General features: G+C 42.6%; 1 protein-coding gene across 3 annotated transcripts in view; it reads left to right on the top strand.

Moving 5' to 3' along the window:
• The first annotated feature begins 8,441 nt into the window (after window positions 1–8,441).
• LOC124605408 (dynactin subunit 1) overlaps window positions 8,442–23,928 on the top strand; it is a 166,903-nt gene continuing 151,416 nt past the window's right edge. For all 3 annotated transcript variants that reach the window (XM_047137057.1, XM_047137059.1, XM_047137056.1), the window contains exons 1-3: window positions 8,442–8,585; window positions 8,777–8,955; window positions 12,721–12,872. In XM_047137057.1, the coding sequence (XP_046993013.1) occupies window positions 8,779–8,955; window positions 12,721–12,872 (329 nt within the window). In that variant the 5' untranslated portion in view covers window positions 8,442–8,585; window positions 8,777–8,778. The remainder of the gene's footprint in view (window positions 8,586–8,776; window positions 8,956–12,720; window positions 12,873–23,928) is intronic.

Here is a 23,928-nt window from a genome sequence, read left to right as displayed (position 1 = left end):
GCAAATGCTAAAATGTCTATGGGGAAATTTTCTGATCATGTACAGACATATATCGATCATTATTTCAGAGCTTCTTTCCGCTTTTAGCAATCTATCAGTACAATGGGTGCTAATTTTTTCAAATTTATGTAGTCCCATGATGCATCAGAATTCACCATCAACCTCATAGTCAGAAGAATGAAACCTTTCAGACACGTCAGACAATACCTTGCAAACTTTGTTACCTTAGTCCATCTGTAATTTATCATGTGGACAGAACTGTGAATTAGGGTAAGCTTTAGTATTGGTCAGTTTACAACTGTTGAACTGAATTGAACCACTTTTCAGGCTTCCTTTTCTGTTAATCTGCAGCACTTGTATAATGATAAAGGCATTTCTAATTGAGCAGCTAATTTTATAGACCACGTCTGTCTCGATGTGGTTTGTAGTACAGGATACTGAAATAGTTTCTATGAACAGGAAGTTAATGGCAGTTGAATGCCACCAACAATATGCTTAAAAATTACAAATGCTCTGATCCAGACATGAAGAGTTTTTCATGCTAATCTCTAAAGAACGGTTTTATTCTCTTTTGGGTTACCTTACTGTCCCTGAATGTAAGAGTTATTATTTGTTGTACTTTGTACCATGTTTCATATCCTCAAAGTATCCCATCAGTATCTTGAGTGGTATGCAAGTGCTAAAGCACATGTAGTAACTTCTTGATTCTGTTATGATAAATTCTGCATTTTCTAAACCATTCAGGTCGAAAGATAATGGGGAAACGTATGTTTTAAGGACTGGTGTGATTCTAGCCTTCCTTGTATGTCAATTTACAGTTCAGTTCGTATCTTCTTTCAAGATAAAGGGAGACAAAAGCATTACATGTAAGATGCAACGTTACCATCCTTTCTTCATAAATTTTCCTTTAAAGTGTAGGAAGCAGTTGGTTGGAATTGTTAAGGCTTCATGGTGCTCAGTAAGAACCCTGATCTCAACATTATACCAAATGTCAGCAATGGAGAAGGTTTGTGGGAGAAACATTCCTGATTTGTTATTCATGCATTATACTGAACTGGAGTTGTTATATCAAGTGACATCATTGCTTATCGATTTAAGGAATTTATACTTCTCCTCTATTATGATGTCCATGGTCCCTGCCGTCCATAAGTCTTCAACCATTAACGGCAAAGTTGTAAGATCACTCTCCTAAACAAAATGAAATCTTGACCGAGAAGCTTATAGGCCTGCACCTCAGCAATGAAAGTGATGGAATATTAACTTATCTACATGAATGTAATGCGCAGTTGAATGTAATGCACATCCCAGTTTTAAAAATTAAAATCATAAAAAAGTATTTGTTGACACATCAGTGGTACTCTAAATTTATTTTACACAACAATTAGTGTATACATGAATCATCAAAACAACAATAATTGGTAAGCAATCCAATGTTAAGTGACACATTCATTATTAAAAAAGAACATCTTTCTTGATTACCTACGTGATATACAAACAAACATACTGTATGTTGCAGGCGTTACTCATCATTATTGACCAATGTCATCATTATTGGTATCTTTGGGGGAGTCTACATCAGAAACAGATTCATTTCCTCTTTCCCAATCATCCTCAGTGTCGTTACAGAGCGTATCATCTTCATTGCTGTGCAGAGTATTTGAAATAAGAGATTTCTTGAACCATTTTACGATCGTTGGTGCTTTAATGCTTTTGCAGGCAGCCAAAATCCAGTGTGCAGTAATGTAGGGTGCAGCATGCTTAAATTTTCTGTCAGACTCAGTTCACGGTGTGGTTCGCAAAACCATTTTTCGTGTTGTTCCTGAACATAACATTCGAAATGTTTGTTTACACTAATTTCTAGGAATTGTAACATAATAAGTCATCCCTCCAGGAATAATAACAAAGTCACTGGAAAGGTTGTGGATCATCATCTTCACATTGTCAGTGAGACGATCACGAAATGCATCAAGACAAAGTATTGATGGTAGTTTGGAAAGCCCATCAGGACAGAGTTTCCAAACGTTTTGGAACCAGTCAAGCATTAAAATTTCAGTCATCCATTCCTTCTCCTTATTTAGAACAATGACATCATCAGGGAACAGCTCTTCATCTCTAGGGGTCTTGGGGCATATTTTTCACTTGAAGTTTAACAAAGTTAAGAGAAGTTTGTGTCCATCTGCTGTGATTGTCAGCATTACAGTTATGCACCGTTTCTCACACCCTGACATTCTGATGGAAGCTTATTTTATCCCCTTTTCAACAGTCATGTGATTGGGTGGCATATTAAACCAAACTGGCGTCTCAATAGCGTTGTCGATTTGGCCCATCAAAAAATTCTTCTCTTTCCGAAATGTGTAGATATACCACGTAAATTCTTAAAGTTTTTTTCTCAATATCCTAAGGAAGCTTTTGGCATATTGCTGTATGGCGTCGCAGAGATATCCACAGCTAGCCGTTAGGTCTTGCCTCCGTATATTAACCCATTAATGGCCATTGTCCCTTTTTTGGGACGCATATATTTTACTTATTTCTACGTAAGCAATGGAGCTTTTAGCCTTTATTGTTGCACCTGTAAGTTCAACTAACTGCTACAATGCCTGTAAATGTAAAATGAATAACTTTTTTGAGTACTTCACGTCAAGAAAATTATAAAGTTGCCGATTTTTTTTTCTCGCACTTGGCAGCACTGTATGTCTGCTGGTAGTTCCTGGACGACAATGAGCTGTGATTTAGTTGCCTGGGCGTGTTTGTTATGAACATATGGATGTCCATGTAAGATTAAGTGTACTTCAGATTTTTTCAAGTGAGTGCAATATCGATATATTTTAAGTGTCCCAATAATGGGACAATGGCATGTTACACTATAATTTATTGTTGATGTGCCCTATTCTTGTATACACGTATTATACAGAGAAGAATTGCATTTTACTTTCTTTATATCTGCTATTTTTCATGTTCTATTCGAATTTTAAGATTCCAACAGGATAAAAACATGCCACGTGGACTTACACTTGAAGAAATTCTAGCAGAACTAGTGAACCATCAAGAGAGTGACGATGAAGATGATGACGTAGAATTGGCGATTATTCCACTCGATGCAGAGGTAATAACAGATGAAGAAGACATTGACAAAAATGTATTGAACAATGAGTCTGTTGTACAAGATGTAGCCGGTACTTTAGAGAGAAGCTCTCACTTTTGGATGTCGGGCAGAGAATAGTGATGCTTTACCTATCAATGAAAACAGGATCAGTACCAAAACGCAGAGGACCACAAGGAATCAAATTGATGGGAGGATGGGTGAGCACAGATGTACGACTAGATCCAGGAAATCATTTGATTCTGTCAAGTAAAACACAGAAGAGATGTGCTTACTGCAAGGAAAAAAACAACAAAAATTTGTGATAGGTGCAATGTTTGTGTACACGACACGTGTTTTGCTTCATTTCATACTGAATAGACATTCAATAATATTAAAATATTCTTTATTTATTGTTTGTGTTGTCTCTTACAATATTATGCATGGAGAATAAGGTTGTGAATTTGGATAGCGCATTTGGCCAATGTCCCAAAAATGGGACGGTCTGTAGTTTTTCTTCTAATAAACTGAAAATTTTCAAAACAACTTTTTATTCAATTAATCACTCAATATAACCTATTTATGTATAAAAGTTTGCAAAAAACGATCCGATAGAATTTTGGCCAGTAATGGGTTAAGAACTGCTACCACCTCTTTTGGTTTGGGTCTTATGATGACGCTAGTCACAGATTGCCCATTCTTTCTCCTTTCGCAGACGAATTCCAAAACTTTTGCTTCAGTTTCAGGGTATCTTCCTTTGCCAGGGCCAGTAAATTTATATCTGGTAGTGGTAGTTGCGAATAATATGATTTCTTTTGTTCCATAAGCGATTGCTACTCTCAGCTACACTGTACTCTCGTCCTGCTCTCCTGTTACCATATTTTTCAGCATAAATAATTACTTTACTTTTGAAAGTATCATCATATGCTGTTCTTTTCTGCTTGCCTTCCATTTTGTGCCTATCTCATGCAAACACACTACGCAGTAATAGGATGGCAATGAAGTAACGAAGTTGAGAAATAACAATAATGCACTGCGGTGTAAGGAACAACACCTAAATTTTAATGGTGTTCCAGTGACAACGGATTCAAGTTTGTACTCGAATGTAATGTGCCATCGAATCTCACATGCATCCCAACCTTGAATACTGCATATGGTAAGAAAAAGTGTGCATTAGATTCACGTAAATACAGTAATATTTAATGGGATAAACATAGACAGGAAGTTAAGAGTAGATTTGTAAACTATTTACTTTATGCATCAAGACTGTTCAGTTCCTGTTACATAAATGGCGAAACCAGCAGAGTGACTTTATATTAATTTACATATTACCTCATATTAAGCCAAATAGAAGGTAATTTTATAGGAATAAATTGGATTTTCCTGATAGTAAGATTATTAAACTGGGTAATCTCTAAATAAAAAGAAACTAGTTTTCCTGTTGGACAAAGAAGTGCAGCCACAAATATCAAGAAATTTAAATGAAACAAATTACAAACCAAATTATATTTAATTGCCTAGAATAATTTTACAATATTAATGCTTGAAGTGTGTATCATTCTGTTTAGCTAGGTGGATAACCTCCCCTCCCCCTGTTCCCCATATAACTGTCAACCTCTGCTTAAATGAAAAATAAGTTTTCCACATGGAATCTGTACAAGAATTTATGTGCTGTACCCAAACATTTTGCACCTAACAGAGGACCTTTAGTAATATCAGATCTTTTGAGGACTCTGAAGCAACTTATGATACTTTTACTGGAAATTCTTGAAGTGTGTGACATATCATTTTATCGAAGCAGAAACACTTTACCTTTTCCATATCAAATTAGGGGTCAGGGCCCTGCACGAGGTGAGACAATGCATCAGAGTTCAGATGGCATCACGTTGACCTGTATTGGGGCGCATATAAACAAGAACTGAGGAACAGTGCCCACCTCTACAGATGTTGAGCTGTTCGATATGGTAAGGAAGACGTAGAGTCAAAAAGTACATTTAGTGGGTTGTGGTCTGTTTGCGCCTACCAGACATAATTTGACCCATATATGTAAATTGTGGACTGTGTTTAAATGTCTATTGTCTTCTTCTCAGTTTGTAAGTAGTAACTAGAATAGAGTTTAATTTCTCTGAAGTATACTCTGCTCCATTTTTATTTTCATGTGACAGAACCACACAAATGAAACAAGTAGATGCATCTGTTGTGAAACGACAACTATAATCTCAAGAAGAAGTTCATTCAAAAATTACTGTGAAGTTTTCATAGTACATTGGATTTACCACAGGCCATACTGCAACACCAAATCAATTCCAAGTTCATAGCTACAACCATAATGAAGGATCCTCCATGTAGAGCTGACATGTAGCACATTCAGGTACACACAAGTCTCTGCCAGCGGACGGAGGCGACAGCAATTTTATCCAAAGGGACTGCTTGTTGAGTAGTCCCTGTGATTGTTACTTAGGATCTTAGGGTCTGCCATGAGCAGCACCAACAGTAGTGTTGCAGGCCATAGATTTGGCTCTCTGAGTTGATATTGGGATAACAGTAACGATATTCTCACTGGTAAACTCGAACAAAATACTTATACAGTGTCTATGTTGAATTAAAAGTACAGGACATTATAAAGTTTGAGAATATGTTGAACTGTTTAGAATAACAAAGTTGTGTTTTGCATAATACGTAATTTGAATCAAGTCAATATGTATAAGTAATGTGGAACAAAACAGTTTTTAAAAAGAAGAACTGATAGTTTACAATTGATGTATATTACCGGTTTTCACTTATGGCAGTGAGATGTTCACATTTAATGTGAAACACATTCAAAAGTTAAGGAGTGCTCTTTTACCACTGAATGTACACATGTTGGAAAGCAACAGACAAAGCAAAGCGCAGCATCAGGAAGCAGATTGAAGCAGTTGATGTAATTATGACTTATGGAAATGAAATAGGGGGGCAAGACATGTTACCTGGTGAATGGATGGTATAAACAGCAAAGAATTACCTTGCCAGATTCCAATAAATAAGAAAAGCCCAAGATGACGATCTACTCAGAGGTATATCAACAGGATTATAAAACAGGTAGGAACATGGTTTAAGAACGAAATGAGTGAAAATGTCTAGAGGACATCTTTATAGAGCAGTAGTTGTCCAATATCTAACGACATATGCATGCTGTGGATGTTGCAAGAGTGTACCTTACTATCTTGGACATTTCATAAGACACAAGCACATTCCTTTCGAAACATTTCTGTACTCTTCGCATTCTACAGATTGAAGAAGAGTAATTTAATGTGGTACTGAATATCTGAAATAAATTTAAATGTTGAAATTTTAATATAATGTAGGAAAAATTAATATCTTATTATTCTCCCTTCTTCTTTTTCTGTCTCTCTTAAAATGCATTTCTCAGTTTGTCCCATTCCTCCTTTGCTGACGTAGCCTTTCCTATGTGAACATAATTCATTGGATTAATCAAAAGAATTAGTTTTGATTTCGCCTTCCAATCCTTAGTGGCAAAACTTGATTCCGTAGGTGCCAATTTACCGTTTACGACGTGCCATAAGTCATCCAAATGTAAATACGCCTCAACGGAAAATTTCCAGGTCGCGTAATTTTCGTGCCCTACAAGCCGCTCTATTTGCGGTATCTGTATTGTACTCATTTTACAGCTTTTTTTCGTATAGCGTACACAATCCAAGTTTATACGAACTCCCGCGTGCCTTTTGCGCAAATACACATCACCTTAAAGCTCATTACTTTGCTTTAATGCAGTAGCTGGGCCCATAACCTGTTGTAGTTTATGCAGATTAACGCAGCTAAATGACAGTAACAACTATTTAAGGGACAAAATAAACTTATGCTTTATTCGCACAACACATATTAATACCAAATTATATTATGTTGCCCCATCAACAAACACGGAACATGTATATTCCATAGAGTCTAATGCACTCTGCAAATCATATCTTGTGTGCCATTATGCACGCTGGAAAATGTTTGTTCACATATCCCCAACAGAATCACAGTTACTCTTACCGCGTACCGTGTGTTCCTTGTGTGCTGAGTGACTGATGCAGCATATTGTAAGCAGCAGAATAGTCCGTTATTCATGCCTGGAACAAGCTGAGATGGTGTTTGTGTATGACCAAGCCGATGGGAATGGTCGAGGAACAGTGTGGTCATAGCAAAACAAGTACCCTCACAGACACCAACCACATCACACAACATTTCAAGCTTTTTTGGCGATTGGTCCTTTCAGACACATGCAGGGAAGCGGCGGACAGTGTGTACATCAGATATGGAGCTTGTACTAGGGTCACCTCAATATCCTGTAGAACATGGTCCTCCAAATCTGATGTACGCCTCCTTGCACGTTCGTCCGTTCTCAAAAGGACCCGCAATCACACAAACGCCCAAAAAGGGCTTGAAATGTTGTGTGAGGTAGTTGGTGTATGTCAGGGTACTTGTTTTGATATAACCGTGCTGCCTCTCGACTGTCTGCATCCGCTTGGTCGTATACAAACATCATCTCGGCTTGTTCCCGATGTGAATACCGCACCATTCTGCTGTTTACGGTTCGTTGCGTCAGTCATACACCATGCAACACACAATGAATACGCGGCAGATGGTCAGAGGAAGTGTCATTCGTCAGCGTCATCTACCCTGGCAATGATACCGTACATTTCTAGACACAAGTTCATAGGATCTTCCCTCCTTTTCCTGTCAGGAATACGTCCCTGCAGTTTGTCGTTTTTATTAATGACGTAACAAGGTTTTTAGGGGTAAAAATTTCATCTTATTTCAGTATCTACTTCTTTTACGCAAAGGACTGAGTACTGCAGAGCTATAGCACACAAATCAGTGTAGGGAAGTAGATGCAAATGTTGTAACGAGGAAAATGAATTTGAGCTGCATGAGAAATTGCAGGCTGGAATTTAATTCAATGTAAAGCGAAAATACAGCTATCTTTTGATGCAGATCTCCTAATCTAAATACAAGTGAAGAACTCACCAGCCTTTCCCTAGGATGTGCTGCATTACGAAAAGCAACAGAAACAATAGATTTAGTACCGTTGGTTATTTCATTCGTTGACAAATGACAACTTCTCCGCAGTCTGCTTTTGCCGGCGGGCTGTGACAGGTGCTTATTAGCAGTTCTCATTGGGACAGTGCTTGTGACGCGTCATATGAGTTATAAACATGTACCTAACACCCAGATCTTCGAAACTTCCTCAGTTATCATTTTTCAACAGTTTAGAAAATGGTAAATTTTCTTAAAAATTAATTATCAGTGTGATAAAATAATTGTCCGACTAGCGGTAGTGTGGTATTTCTGTGGTACTGAACTTCGCTGTCAGTGTTGTTTGGGAAATGACAGAGGCTTACGTCAAGCTCTGAAAAACAGAGGAATTGATTTTTATTCAATGATTAAACTCGTTATTCGATGAGAAAAACTGTAATTTTTTTAATAATTAAATATTTCTTTCCATTTTCCATAAACTAAGAAGGTACAATCCACTGTAGTAAACATATTTATGGTTACCGGTTGACTGCATTGATAGTTTTTTAACATTTGTGCTAATAAACTTACTTACCTTCAAATGGAACAATTAACCACCATGTGCAGTGTAAATTATTTTTCCAAAATATATTTATGTCGTAAGCAAACGAAAATAAAAGCGGTCTGTCTTATTTGCAGCAATGACAGAAAGACCTCTAAAGGAAGGGCAGCGTGTCGAGGTAACGGGTAAAGATGTGAAAGGTGTAGTTGCGTACGTCGGAACAACCCTTTTTTCTAGTGGAAAGTGGATTGGTGTAATACTGGATGAACCCAAAGGAAAGAACAATGGTACTGTGCAAGGAAGAACGTATTTCCAGGTGACTTACTTTCTGCAGACTACTCCTTTTTCAAATTTGCGCCAAAGTAAGTTCTTTTTATGAATGCTTCCGAAAGTTTGATCTGTGGCCCTCCGTCAGTTTGTATTATTGTATGAATTGTGTTGAATTTTAGTTGTACAGAACGTCGTGCAACAATGAGCTGAAGCTCATTGTGGTATCAGCTGTTACTGTAGGTCCGAGGTCCTCTGTTCTGTGATACAGAAATATGTGTGACAACCTTACTCCACACTTGGGTTTGTGCATAAGGACGTAACGAAGCCAAAGTACAGTAGGGTGACTCAAAAAGACTACTTCACTTAATACAAACTAGCATGATTGATGATGTGACAGATGAAATTTTTTCATGTGCTTGTAGCTCTCGGCCCTCCAAGAAACAACCAGCTAGTTACGAAACATTCCTAAACCTGTTAATAGTATGAGATGTGTCATTGTGTTGGCTGTCAGTACATACAGAATTACTACAGTGTATTTCACCTTAGATTACTAAAACCTCGTAAAATTTAAGATTACAGTAGGATATAAAACAGGATATTTTGCACTTAATTTGGTATGTAACATACCATTGGAGAACAAACATTGTAATTAACTGATGTGGAACCTAAAAATTAAGATTTCCTTTGAGTGGAATGTAGAATAATAAATCTTATGATGGTTGAGTAGCAATGTAACATCCCTCACCCCCTCTTGAATGTTCTAGGACTAAGTGATCTAACCAGGCAGTGAGGCTAAGCATGAAGAGTTACCCATATTCATAATTATTGCTCATTAAAGTAGAAATTTGTATAAGCAGATAAATATACCCTTTTGAGGTACATGGGGATGGAGGAACAACAAAGGTGTCAAGAGTCTCTTCTAAAGCGAATGCTCCCCAGTAATACACGTCTTTTGCGGTAGTATGGTATTAAAGAAACATCACATACAGTTCGCTGCTTTTCCATGGTTTTTTGTTATTGCGTGTCAACAACTGAAAGACTGTAAAGAAATAAGCCACCGGGAAAGGTGGGGATCCCAGTTTGGTTTTACAGAGAGTACTCTGTCAGTTAGGTAATCTGCAAACTCACCATGTTAACTGCTAAGGGTTTAGTGTTAAGTTTTTATCGTAAGGCTGTATTTTTTACCTAATCTGTAACCATTTGTGAGACCTTTGTGGCTATTCAATATCTGTTGTTACTGCTATTTGTATGGGTACCACATGCCCGATCAGTGGTTTTGGGTGGGATGCTTCCCTCTCCCCCCCCCCCCTCCATACTGAATCCTACCAGCGAACCCACCTGCTTAACCTATGAACCTATGACTGTGATGATGCGATCATTCCATTTCATATTCCTACAAATTTTTATGCCCATGTGTTTGTCAGAGTAACTGGTTCTGACTGAGTCATTGAAGTTGTAGTCATAGGATACTGCCCATTTGCATTTTATGAAGTGCTCACATGTACATTCTTGAACATTTAAAGTAAGTTGGCAATCTTTGCGTTACTTGAAAATCTTATCAAGATCTAGATGGATATAAGTTATGTACAACTTCCTTCTGAAAGAAAAAAAGTTATTAAATATCCTATATTACAATAAACAATGGATGAAATCTGTAAAGATGAAACTTGTAAAGCTGAAAACTGTGTGTAAACATACAAGTAACATTTAATATTATAGGGGTGAGCAATTTTAGACCAAAAGCTCTCCACATGTAGTGCATTTGGGAGTTTCCTTCATGACCAGCTTAATATCACAGGAGTGCGCACGTAGTTCACTCTGCATAAGATGAATAGTAGTCAACTCTAGTCCATAATCACACAGTACTGGTTTGGCTGATGGTCGCATGTATTCACATTGCGTTTGGTTCTTGCAACTCCAGAACATAGCCTGCCTAAAGATTATCATATGTGTCACAGGGCAAAGAAGGGGGGGGGGGGGGGGTTTCCCTTGGTGCAGAGCAGTCTTGGAGATGGACTTATTTTATTGTACTCTGCTTTGTTGAGGTGTATTAGTGTGGTTTTCTGTTGTGTACAGGATACCACTACTTGATTTTAATTGTCAGTAGCTGGGTGGTTGGTATCCAAAATGGGGATGTGCTGTAGGTGTCAGTAATTTAGTTTTTCCTTCCTGGCTGCAACTTTGCATCTGATACAAAGGGGGTGCGACATGGGTTTGGCAGTACAGCTTTTCAGTTGATGTTGGTCTCAGGCAACCTGCTATGATGCTGCATGCTTTGTGTGGTATGCCCACTTGTTTGGCATGGCTGGAGTTCCTCCAGTCCGGACGTGTGCTCTGTAGCTGAGTAGCACAAGGTTAAAGCTGTAGTCCTTACTGTTCTGGGTTGTGTACTATGTTGTTTCTAACAGTTGTTTTGTGCTTAGTTCATGCAGTGTTTCCTGTGAGTGGGCGCGGTATGTAATGTGACATCAAAGTGCCTTCTGGGAACAGTGAGTCATTTTTATACATATTGAAAATCAACGGAACCTGTATGCTTCTGTGCAGTAAGCTGCATGCTACTGTGCAGTAAGTCATTGTTATGTGTTCTGTGCCAACTTCCTTGCCCTTAAAAGCTGACAAAAGATCTTCTGTTTCTGAGGAGATTTCTAATCATTTATGACTTGCCATAATCTTTATTTATTGTGTACACTTTCCATAATAGCAGTTCATGGTTGACTGTGTCATAAGAAGCTGATAAATGTATGAACACAGCCCCCTGATCTTTCTTTACTTGAATCCATCCTCAGTGTGTTATCAGTGTTAGTGACTGCAATGTGCAACATTTGCCTGTTCTTAAGCCAGGTTGTTGTGGGGCCAGAAGAGACTCCATTGCTTGTTTGAACCTCCTGAGAATTTTATGAAGATGACATAGTAATAGTTGACCTGTAGCTGCTAGGGGCCATCTGTTCCTTTCCCAGGTAGTAGAATGGCTATGAGAGGGACTGCATTATTTAAGGTAAATGCTAAGTTAGTTCTTTCAGAAAAACCATTCTCCTTCCCATAATTGTTTAATTGAGCTAGTGCTCTCTCTACTTTCTAATGACAGTGATCTTTAGGTCAATAAAATGTGACCTTCCTTTTTACTCTTACACAAACATTCCTCAAGTAGATGGTGTACACATTCTGAACATGTTGTGAAATGACACCCTAGAATTTGAAAGGCATCCCTTTGATGCCAGCCTTTTTAAAATGATCATCATATGAGTCAATTTTTTGAAATCTTCTATGTATTGCAAAATGAACCTCAATTTGACAGTGGGCTAATAGAAGACAGGTAGACAACATTTGCAGCAAATAGGAGCAGCATTATATGTGTAGCCAGCAACATGGAAAATTCTAGAGGAGGCCATTTGCCTGCGGTGGATGTCAAGTGATTGAGGCTCATACATATTACTTACACATGAGCCTATTTTACCCTGTGTTTAACTTTCCCGAAAGATTACGTGTATGATACTCACTGAAACACAGAGCATTTTCTAACAGTGCTCTCTCTCTGTAAATGTGATAGCTTTTCATTTGCAGTATACTCTGAGATAGTCTAAAACTAATATTAAATATCTTAATCTTCATTGATCCATTATGGATAAAAAAAAATTAAATATGCCCTCTTGCATGTAACTGTCATTCTAGTTGTTGATTTTCATTCCAAAGTACTGATGCTAAAGATTTTAGTTAATGTATGCTGCAGTTAAAAAAAAAAAATATCATTTGTATAAATAGATTACTGAAAAAAGTTTCCTTAAAGACTAACTGCTTCAACTGTTAATTTTAGTGCAAGGACAACCATGGCATGTTTGTGCGGCAGTCGCAGCTTACACTTCTGGATGAAAGTGGTGCACCAGTCAAAGATTATGGGAGTACATCAAGTACATCTACTGCAACAACACCAGATGATAATGCAAAGTCACGTCCGAGACTCAGCAGGTAATTAGAGCCACATTGGAAATCAATAACTGCAGTTTGTGAAATGTACAAAAAATATAAAATTATAGTCAGAAAAAATTTATTTTAAATGGGTGGACTTCCTTTTGTAGCTACAACAGTAAAAAATTTTGTTTGAGAGGTAAGAAATTGTTAATTTACAGTTTTTTTTTGCAGACTTTTAGTGCGGAAGAGCTTTTTGTGAAACTGATAAACAGTTGTTTGTCTTGGAACAAAATTACTTTTTAAGTAGATCAGTAACAGAAGATTTATCGGGGTTCATCATGAGTGACAGAAGAACTAGCTGACAAATGTCTGGTCATAAGAGGCATATAACAGTTGATAGTTTTAGGTTGTTTATGATCTTGCATGTGATTGAAACAGTGCAAATAATTTGTGTGTAGATAAATGGAGATTTTGTGTGCTGTGAATTCAGTGTTACGACCATTATCTCGTTCATAACACATTGAAAGAGAAGTTTGTCCAAGTAAGTAGAGTGTGAGGAATGAGAGTTTACCGTAGTATCTGCTAGTATGTTTGTTAAGTGACACTTGCATGTTTATAATTATGAAAATGTCACTTGGTGGAGCTGGTAGGTAACATCTAAGAAGGGGGGTAGCTAAAGACAACCTGTAGTGTTCACAGTATGGCAGTACACATGAATTTGAGAAGAGGCTGACAGCTGTGGTGTGTAGCAGATAGTTATCCATTTTCCAGTACTCTGCATTTGTTTTTAGTATGTATCCTTTCCTTGTTATTATGCCATATTCCTGCTAAGTAGCTTGTATATTACATTCTTCTGTGACATTCTTACTTTAGGCATAAATTTTACCATTTACATTCTCATTATGAGTTTTTATTTTAATTCTTTCATTGTATCTCGGACATTAAACATCATTGCCATTGAGCTTAAACCCTTCCCTACACCATTCTTTAACCTGCAATTACTCTTATTTGAAACATCTGTTGTACTAGCTTTACTTCTGTTGAAATCATTTTTCCTTTATTCTGTACTTCATTGTACCTCTTCTCAGAACATAGTGTTTTATGCCACTTTTTTTGTTAAAAACAATAATGCAGCAAGTAGGCAGGAGTAATGCCATAGACGTTTTAAATATGAGGAAATATTATACTGCAGGTTTCTCACTCAGAAATCACCTTTGAATTTGGTAATTTGTGAGATGATTGTGTTATGCACTGTCTAAGAGAGAGAAATGTCAACCAGCACATTGGAAAGTGACAGCAGCATGACCATGACCTATCAAGACCTTTACAATTCCACAATACTGGTGCTCGCATTTGTCAGTATACCACAATTGTCATATGAATCTGGAATTAGTGGGTTCAGAAAGGCCATACTTCACACTGTGCAGCATCTCAGCTACTAGCACTAGTGTCTAATGTTTCAGAGAACAGACATTTCTCTTGGCCTTGCAGGATCGTACAGCCACATCACATGCCTTTAGTCAGGAATTGAGCTTCTTTGCAAGTATCCACACAGACAGTGTGACATTGCCACTGTGGACTGTCAGCATGATCGCCTTTGTTGGAGCTTCTCGTGATGTGGCAGAAGAGAGAGACAAACTGACTATGTTGCACCCATTGACAACACTCGGCACTCAAGTAGCACCACGTAGTCCTTCCAAATGAATCCCACTTCTGCCTACAGTATCACAATGAACTTATCATTGCATAAAGGCCAGCATCACAATGAACTTATCATTGCATAAAGGCTCCAAGGAAAATAATCTTTGACAGGTTGCATTCGTCATTGTTATGTGCGCCCAGCATCTGAAGTGATGCTGTTGGGTGCCATTGGGTGTGCAACACGATTGCTTCTTTTGGAAAAAGCATATTCCTGCCATCAGCTGCACAATTTTATGTTTATTCTCTACTGGTTTCAATTTTTACAACCATCTTAAAGAAGAAAAGCACTGCACATCAGTGGATCAACCATACGTTTGTCGTATATGAATCATACAAATGTAACGTTATTGTGAAAAGTGTGGTTGCTACTTACTATATAGCGGAAATGCTGAATCACAGATAGGCACAACAAAAACACTGTCAGAAAATGAGTTTTCGGCCAACAAGACCTTTGTCGGAGATAGAACATGCACACACTCTTGCAAACACAACTCACACACATGTGACCACAGTCTCTGGCTGCTGAGGCCACACTGCGAGCAGCTGCACGTGATGAGAGATGTAACCGGGTGGTGGGTGTAAGTAGGAGGTTTGGGGCAGGTAGGGGAAGTAATAGCAGGGTAGGGGACAGTAAAAGTGCTGCTTGTGGGAACATAAATGTATGAGGTGGAAAGAGGGTAGGGTAGCTAGGAGCAGTCGGGAGGTTAGACAGAGGCTGGGGTATTTTCAATACAAATGTAAAACACACTAATTGTCATAATAGTCTGTCTTAATAAAGTCCATATAAACATGCTGCGCCTTGGCACAATTGCAATAGTGACTGTACCAATCGAAACCAGTCGAGAATGAACAAAATTGTACAGCTGATGGTATGAATATGTTTTTTCCAAGTTACCCAACAGCCGTAGATAATCACATATAAAAAGCTCTACAATCACTTCTGATGTGCCCCCAGGGGACTTGCCAGCCTTTTGCACATTCATGCTTGGCTACCATGAGGCCCCAGCCTTTGCAGTATCTTTTCCCTTTAGTGCTGTATGTCTGTCCTCTTGCTATTCTTTTTCCCCCTCCCTTGGGGAACAAGTCTACAGTGTCTTGGGGAATGTTCGTCACTGTCCATAGCTGACATAAGAACGGTCTCACCACTGTTTTTCATTCCTTTTTTTCTTTCTTCATTCACCTTATCCTATCATCCTCCTGCTTCAGCTGTTGAGGCTCCTCTTTTTTCTACTTCCTCCTGCCCCACGTGTCTTGATGCGTAACAGGTGACTGGGTAATGCGTAGTTCCCAGCCTCGGATCGGCAGGTACGGTTAATACGTAGCCCCTGGTACAGGCCAGGCCCAGGGAGGAGTGATACCCTAAGCTGCTGCCTTCCCAATTTGTCGATTGGTCCCTCTGTCAGGTGTTCGCCAGTTGTGACCTGAGGTGTGAACAGTCACCTAAGGCAGGTGTGCCCCCTTGTGAAGGCCCCCCCCCCCCCCCCCCCAAGTTGAAAGGAGCGTGCCATCAGAGATGCTGGCAATCATGGCGTATTTCCTCACAATGAGCGAATCATTATCTTTGCAGTCCCCGTCTACCAAACGTAAACGGATTGGAGCTCCCGATCAGAACACCCTCCCAGCTGCACCACACTTCCTTATAGTTTCACTTACTGAAGACGGTCAGTCCTTTGCAAGGGTAAATCCATTTATTATTCAGAAAAGTGTTGATGCAATTGCCAACCCTGTGAAATCCTGCTCTAGTTTATGGAATGTCACTTTGCTTTTTGAGACTACTTCTGATTCTCAAGCACAACAACAGCTTGCTGCTTCGCTTCTCCACGGCTATCCTGTTTGTGTCAAGGCCCATAGGACTCTGCATTCTTCCCGTAGTGTTATTTACACTAGGCTGCTTGACTACCAGACAGAGGCCAAAATCCAAACGTACCTCTCTGATCAGGGTGCATTTCCATCCTTCGGGTAAGAAAAGTTATATGCCTCCTTAGTACCCACACACACTCTTTCTCTCACCTTTGATAGAGTGGTGCTTCCATGCAAGATCAAAGCAGCATATGAAGTTATGACAGTCTGACCACACATTCCGAACCCAATGCGCTTCTACCAGTATCGTCATTTCAACCACGCTCTAACATCTTGTCGACACCCGGCCAAATGTGTAACTTGTGGTACGGATGCTTAAGAGGGCAATTGTGTGCCTCCTCCTCCCTGCTGCATCAACTGCAATGGCGACCATGCCACTTCCTCTTCAGATCGCCCCGTGTATCTCGATGAGCGGGCTGTTTAGGAGATTCGGGTAAAGGAAAAAGTACCTTACCCAGACACTTGCAAGTTACTGGCTAGTGACAAACCCTGCATTCTACCATCTGGCAATTACAGTTCTGTTTGCGACATCTTGCTCCATGATGGATGTGTCCATGCATACATGTGACTTCAAATTCACCTCTTAGGTTATAACCCAGTCACATGGTAGCCCCTCGTCCATATGTGCAACAAGCCATCAAACTCTCGCTGCATGGGACGAAGTCAGCAGCTACATAACAGGCAGGCTGGAAAGGACAGAAGGAATTCTCTCGTGCAGATTTCATACGTCCCTCCAGCCAAACACTTGAGTCTTCCTCTGCTGATGGGAAAGGCTCAAAGGAGTCTTAACAGAGGCAAACAGTCTTCTCCTTCACCTACTCGAAGATCCTCTTTGATAGTGTCAACACGTGATACCATCATCCGGCCAGCCAGTGTGTCGACGGTGCGCACCACCAACCATTTTTCTGTGTTGGACTCTGCAGGCTGACAGCAAAAGAAAGGCGATGCATCTGTGGACCCCATGGAGCAGGATCCTCGTGCCTCTGTGTCATGTAGAAGTGAGTCTTCGCCACCGAGGTGACACCCCTTCATTCTTTCCTCATCATGACTCTCCTCCAACGGAACGTTCGCAGCCTTTGATGTTGCAAAGAGAATTTATGGCTGCTTTTAGAATTGCATCATTCCCTTGTACTCTGCCTTCAAGAAACAGAATTGCGTCCTCACGACCACTTTGAGCTTTTGCGTTTCTTCATGTTCTGTATTGACGACCTCCCCGAGGTCAGCATTCTATCTCAAGAAGGAGTCATGCTGCTCATATGGGAAGATGTTCATAGTCAACTCATCTCCCTGCCTACCTGTCTTCAAGCAGTTGCATTTTGCCTTTTCATTCCTCACTTGACCTTTTATCTTGGTACCGTTTACATTCCTCTGTCATTCGATGTCATCAGGGAGACTTCCTCCAGCTTACTGGGCGGTTACCTCACCCATTTCTGCTGCTTGGTGACTTTAATGTGCACAATCCCCTTTGGGGTTCTCCCAGAACCTGTCAGAGAGGTGCCCACTTGGCTGACCTTAACCAACTTAACCTCTTCTGCCTTAACACAGCAGCACCTGCATTCCTTTCAGACTCCTCGCACACCTATTCCCATTTTTACTCATCCTTCTGCATTGCCCAGATTGCCCATTGTCTTGTGTGGTCTGCTCTTTCTGACACCTACTCGAGCAACCATTTCCCGTGTGCTATTCGTTTGCTGACTCCTACCCCACCTGCGTGCACACCCAAATGGCAGCTTACTAAGGCCGACTGGCAGCTTTACTCCTTCTGGTGACCTTCAACAAACAAGATTTCCCCAGTTGTGATGACCAAGTGGACTATTTTACAAAAGTTATCCTCACTGTTGCACAATGTTCCATTCCCAGCACTACCTCTTTACTACACTGTGTCCCAGTCCCTTGATGGACTGAGGTATGCCGTGATGCAAATTGGGTCCGGAGATGTGCTCTCTGTGTTTCTAACCGTCATCTACAATGGCAAACTTCATTTATTATTGTAGTAACACGATTCACGATGTCCGTCGCACTTCACATTTTGTAGACCGGGAACTGTCTGCTAGGCATGCCCGATGTAAACTGACTGGGCATGGTCCGTACTGTCTAAGTTGTTGTTGTTCCACCGGCAGAGGGCGCGGCCGATTTCTCGCGTGCCCTCTGGTGGACAGACCTTTACTTGTGGCAACTACTGTCCGTGACGCTCGTTGCCGATGTGCACCTCCCCCGATCTTTCTGGTGGCTACTGCACTCTTCCTCCTTTTGGGATGAAGCCATTGTGATCCACTGCGTCGGAAGGTGGAGCGTTGTGCAGTAGCCATGACCTCCATGTCCATTGGAATGCTGGAGTCGGGGGGGATCTGCCAACCCTTGAGCCGCAACCTTCGAATACGGTTGGAAGTGACCCACACGAAGAGGCTCCCGTCGTCCCACCACCGGAGCCCGGGACAGAACGGGCGACAAGCTGTTGAACTCCCGATCCCGTTCCACCTTGGGAGAGGCAAGACCCAGTGGCGGGGACGACGGGGAAGGCACAACCACAGGTGAACCGGCCTCCTGAGAAACTGGGTCTGCGAGGGGGGCCGGCTCTCGCCGGGGGATCTTGAATGATGGCGATGCCGGTGCGGGAGCTATCGCACGCCGCCAAGGATGAGAACCATCACAGTGTGGCGGAGGCACAGGTGGGAGGGGCGGTGGCGTCCCCTGAGAAAACAACACGGGTGCCGGCAGTGGGGAAGCCGGCGCCCGAGGGGTTGGAGGGTGGGCGCCCAAACGTGGACGTAGCTGATTTTGGTGACGACATACCTCCCGGTCCCCTGCCTGCAAGGTATAGAGCCGGCGGCCATGGCGGCGCAGGACCACCGCCGGTATCCAATGTGGATTGCAACCAAACCCATGTGCCCAGACCGACATACCTGGTGGAAAGCCGGGTACCCCGTTTTGCGAAGACTGATGAGGACCAGGCCGGAGGAGGTGCAGCAGAGTCCGTTGGCGCCCGTGGAGGAGCTCTGTGGGGCTGCGTTCTCCCATCGGTGTGGTCCGGTATGCCGTCAGGAAAAACGTCAACACCTCCTCCGCAGGAAATTCGTGCACATACTTTTTCATCTGCGTCTTAAACGTGCACACCATGCGCTCGGCTTCCCCATTCGATTGTGGATGAAAGAGGGGAGAGCAAACATGCCGAATAACAAAGTGCCTACAAAAATCCTGGAAGGTCTGCGTATTAAACTGAGGTCCATTGTCCGATACCAGGGTGACTGGCAGACCTTCCACAGAAAGGATTTTCGTGAGTGCCTGGATTGCAACTTCTGAAGTGGTTGGGGAGCAGCAAACCGCATATGGGAATCGGGAATAAGCATCAATGACAATGAGCCAAAAGCCATTGAGAAACGGGCTCGCAAAATCTATGTGAACACATTCCCATGCCTGGGTTGCAGGCGGCCATGAAGAGACCGCTGACCTGGGAGACGCCTGTTTACCCGCAAACTGGGAACAGACGGCCACCAAGTGCTCAATTTATCTGTCAATACTGGACCAATACACATGTCTGCGAGCCAAGATTTTAGTACAGGAAACACCCCAGTGCCCCTCATGTAATAACGTGAGGACCTCCCTTCACAAACTGGCAGGAACAACCACGGGAGGAGCTGCATCATCAGTAGCCAGAAGGAGAACAATTACGAAGAGTGTCCGAGGCCCGTCCTGGAGGTCGGGACGACCACCCCTGCTGAGCGAAGCGAACTACTTGCCGGAGAACTGGGTCAGCTGCCGTTTCCCTGGCGACTCTAGAACTAGTGATTGGGAAGCCATCAATCGCTTGGCGGGATGCCATATCCAAATGAAAACACGTTATCTCCTCCCGATCGAACTTAGGATCCGGGCCCACCGGAAGAAGGGAAAGAGCGTTGGCGTTGGCATGCTGTCTGATAGGGCGAAAAGGAATGTCATAACGGTACTTAGAGAGGAACAAGGCCCAGCACTGCAGTCTGTGGGCCGCCCTATCGGGCATCTGAGAGGCGGGGTCAAATAACAATATTAATGGCTTATGGTCAGTGATTAACTGAAACTTTGTGCCATACAAGAAAGGGTGAAACTTGGTAGCAGCATATACAATGGCCAAAGCCGCTTTTTCCACCTGTGAGTAATGGGCCTGCGTGGGACTACGAGTTTTTGACGCAAACGCCAGCGGCTGCTCGGAGCCATCCGCTTTGCGATGGGCCAGGACCGCACCCACCCCATATTGCGAAGCATCCGTAGCCAGGACCAACGGCTTATTGGGGTCAAAAGTAGCCAAACAAGGCGCTGACGTGAGGAGCCCCTTCATCGAGGTGAACGCTCGCTCGCATGCCAGAGACCAATCAAAAGGAACACCCTTGCGCAGAAGGCAGTACAGGGGGCAGGCTATGGTGGAAGCCCTGGGAATGAACCGGTGGTAATAGGCAATCTTGCCTAAAAAAGCTTGTAACTCCTTCAGCGAAGCGGGCCGCGGAAGGTCGACGATACCTTGGACCAAACTTCCTAGCGGCTGGACGCCATGCTGAGGGATGGTGTAGCCCACATACTCGATGGACGGTTGGAAGAAGTTCGACTTAACCAGGTTGCAACGCAGGCCCACGGACCTGAATTTGAGAAAGAGGGTTCAAAGGTTGTGCAAGTGTTCCTTCGTGCTGCGGCCTGTGACAATTATGTCGTCCACGTAATTAATACAATGAGGGATTGTTGATGTGACGTGCTCAAGATAATGCTGAAATATCGCCGGGGCACTGGATATTCTGAAGGCCAACCGCTGGTATTGGTAAAGGCCAAATGGGGTTTTGACGACCGCCAGCCGTTTGGAGTTCTCATCAAGTGGTATCTGATGATAAGCCTCTGAAAGATCGATTTTCGAAAAATATTGGCCTCACGCCACGGTGGAGAACAATTCATCAGAACAAGGCAAGGGATAGGTGTCTACCACCAATTGGGAATTAATGGTGGCCTTGAAATCGCCACAAAGACGTAATTTTCCCGAGGGTTTCCTGACAATAACGAGGGGCGAAGCCCACGCACTAGAAGAAATGGGAAGAACGACCCCGAGGGCTGTCAGTCGGCCTAGCTCTGCTTTTACCTGAGGGTGGAGAGCCAAGGGGATCTGCCTCACGCGTAGAAAATGCGGGCGAGCCGACGCCTTCAACGTTAAGTGAGCTTCAAAGTCGAAAACACGCCCCAGGCCCTCCTCAAAGACATCCTGAAAGTCGGAGGTCAAAGATTCCAATGATTGATAGGGAACATCTTCGGAGACCAACTGTACGGTGTCTGCGATAGAAAAACCGAAAGCTTGAAAGGCATCCAATCCAAAAAGGTTAACGGAGCTCGCATCACTAACAACAATAAAGGTAAGAGGCCGAGTGACTGATTTGTAAGTAATGTCAGTAGTGAGTTGACCCAGTAGTGGAATGAACTGTTTACCATAACCACATGGACGCTGGTAAATGGGCGCCAACAGGGGTGACCTAAGGTCGGAGTAAGTTTGTGCATTCAACAAGGAAACTGCTGTGACCGTATCTACTTGCAGTTGTAATCGGAGTGACCGAACTGACACCTCGATAAAGAGTTTGTGTGCCGATGCGGCGGGAGCCTGGCCCGATGAAACTTCCTGAATGTCAACATACATGTCCTCTGTACCTGCTTCCTTCGATTCTTTTGAGGCTGAGCGGCAAACTTTAGCAATGTGTCCTTTTTTATTAAATTTGCGACAAACGGCCCAACGCTGGGGACACTCTGACCGATCATGGTGTATACAGCACGACGCACAGGACGGTAACAGGGGCCGGCGGCCGGAACTCTGTTTACGCACCGTGCAGGAGCGACTGTAACGGCCGGATTGAACCGCTCGCACGTTGTCCACCCCAGATGCAGTGGTCACGGCCGCAACGCCCTGAACTGCCGTGACGTCACACCACACTTCCAACTGTTGACCTGCGGCGTGAGAAACTTCATACGATTGAGCAATGGACAGGACTTCCTCAAGGGAAGGGTCTTCCAACTGCAGGGCCCGTTGCCGGACCTCCCTATCAGGGGCCGAACGAACAATGACATCGCGCACCATAATGTGGGCGTACGACTCTCGCGACTGCTCCGTGACAAAATGACACTTGCGGCCGAATTCTCGCATGCCCTCTGGTGGACGGGACTTCACTTGCGGCAACTACTGTCCTTGACACACCGTGCCAATGTGCGCCTCCCGCGATCTTTCTGGTGGCTACTGCAATTATAAACAAATGCGTGCTCTGAATCGTTGTGTTCTTCGGGATGGCAAAAAAGCTAGCTGGATTTCATTCATTAGTTCTTTTAACAGTTCCACTCCTTCTTCCGTCGTGTGGGCCAATCTCTTATAGCCCTCTGGACCGAGATCCATTCCCCATTTTCTAGCCTGACAGTAGCAGACGATGTCGTCATGGATGCTAATGCTATCTCAAACACCTTGGGCCACCATTTTTCGCAAATTTCGAGCCCCTCCCACTATCACCCTGTCTTCCTCCACAGAAAATGAGTGGAGGAGACTCAGACGATATCCTTCTCTTAGAATCCTGAGTGTTACAATGCCACCTTTACTATAAGGGAGCTAGACCGTGCTTACACTTTATCCTAATCCTCTGCCCCAGGGCCAGAAGCTGTTCATGTTCAGAAGTTGCAGCACCTTTCTCTTGCAGGCAAGCACTTTCTGCTTAATATGTACAACTGCATCTGGGCAGACGGTATGTTTCCCAGTCACTAGTGTGAAGCTATTGTCATACCCATACCTAAGCCCAATAAGGACATTAATATGTACAACTGCATCTGGGCAGACGGTATGTTTCCCAGTCACTAGTGTGAAGCTATTGTCATACCCATACCTAAGCCCAATAAGGACATTAATATGTACAACTGCATCTGGGCAGACGGTATGTTTCCCAGACGCTGGTGTGAAGCTACTGTCATACCCATACCTAAGCCCAACAAGGTCAAACACCTTCCTTCTAGCTATCGCCCCATCTCTCACGAGCTGGTTTGCAGGGTGATGGCACGTATGATTCATGCCTGGCTGGTATGGTGGCTTGAGTCGCACAATTTACTAACCACTGCACGCTGTGGACTTCGAGTATGCCATTCTGCAGTTGACCATCTCGTCACTTTGTCCATCCATGTCATGACTGGTTTTCTGCAGAAATCCCAGACTGTAGCCATGTTTTTTGGATTAGAGAAAGCTTATGATACCTGCTAGAGGACTGGTATCCTCTGTGATCTCTACACATGGGGCTTCTGTGGTCACCTGCTGTGTTTCATTAAGGAATTTTTAAAAGACAGAGTTATTGAGGTACATGTGGGTTCCTCCTTGTTGGAGACCTTTATCCAGGAAAACGGTATACCTCATGCTTCCATCCTGAGCATTGTCCTCTTTGATGTTGCCATTAACCCTATAATGGCCTGTCTCCCTTCGGTAATATCAGTCTCCCTTTTTGTTGACGATTTTGCCATCTATTGCAGTTCTCTACGGACCTGTCTTACTGAGCGGTGTCTTCAGCGATGTTTCAATCGTCTTTAC

Source organism: Schistocerca americana, chromosome 3 (assembly GCF_021461395.2).
Source record: "Schistocerca americana isolate TAMUIC-IGC-003095 chromosome 3, iqSchAmer2.1, whole genome shotgun sequence".
In the NCBI taxonomy this organism is placed as follows: Eukaryota; Metazoa; Arthropoda; class Insecta; order Orthoptera; family Acrididae; genus Schistocerca; species Schistocerca americana.
This window is presented reverse-complemented; position numbering and strand designations above follow the sequence as displayed.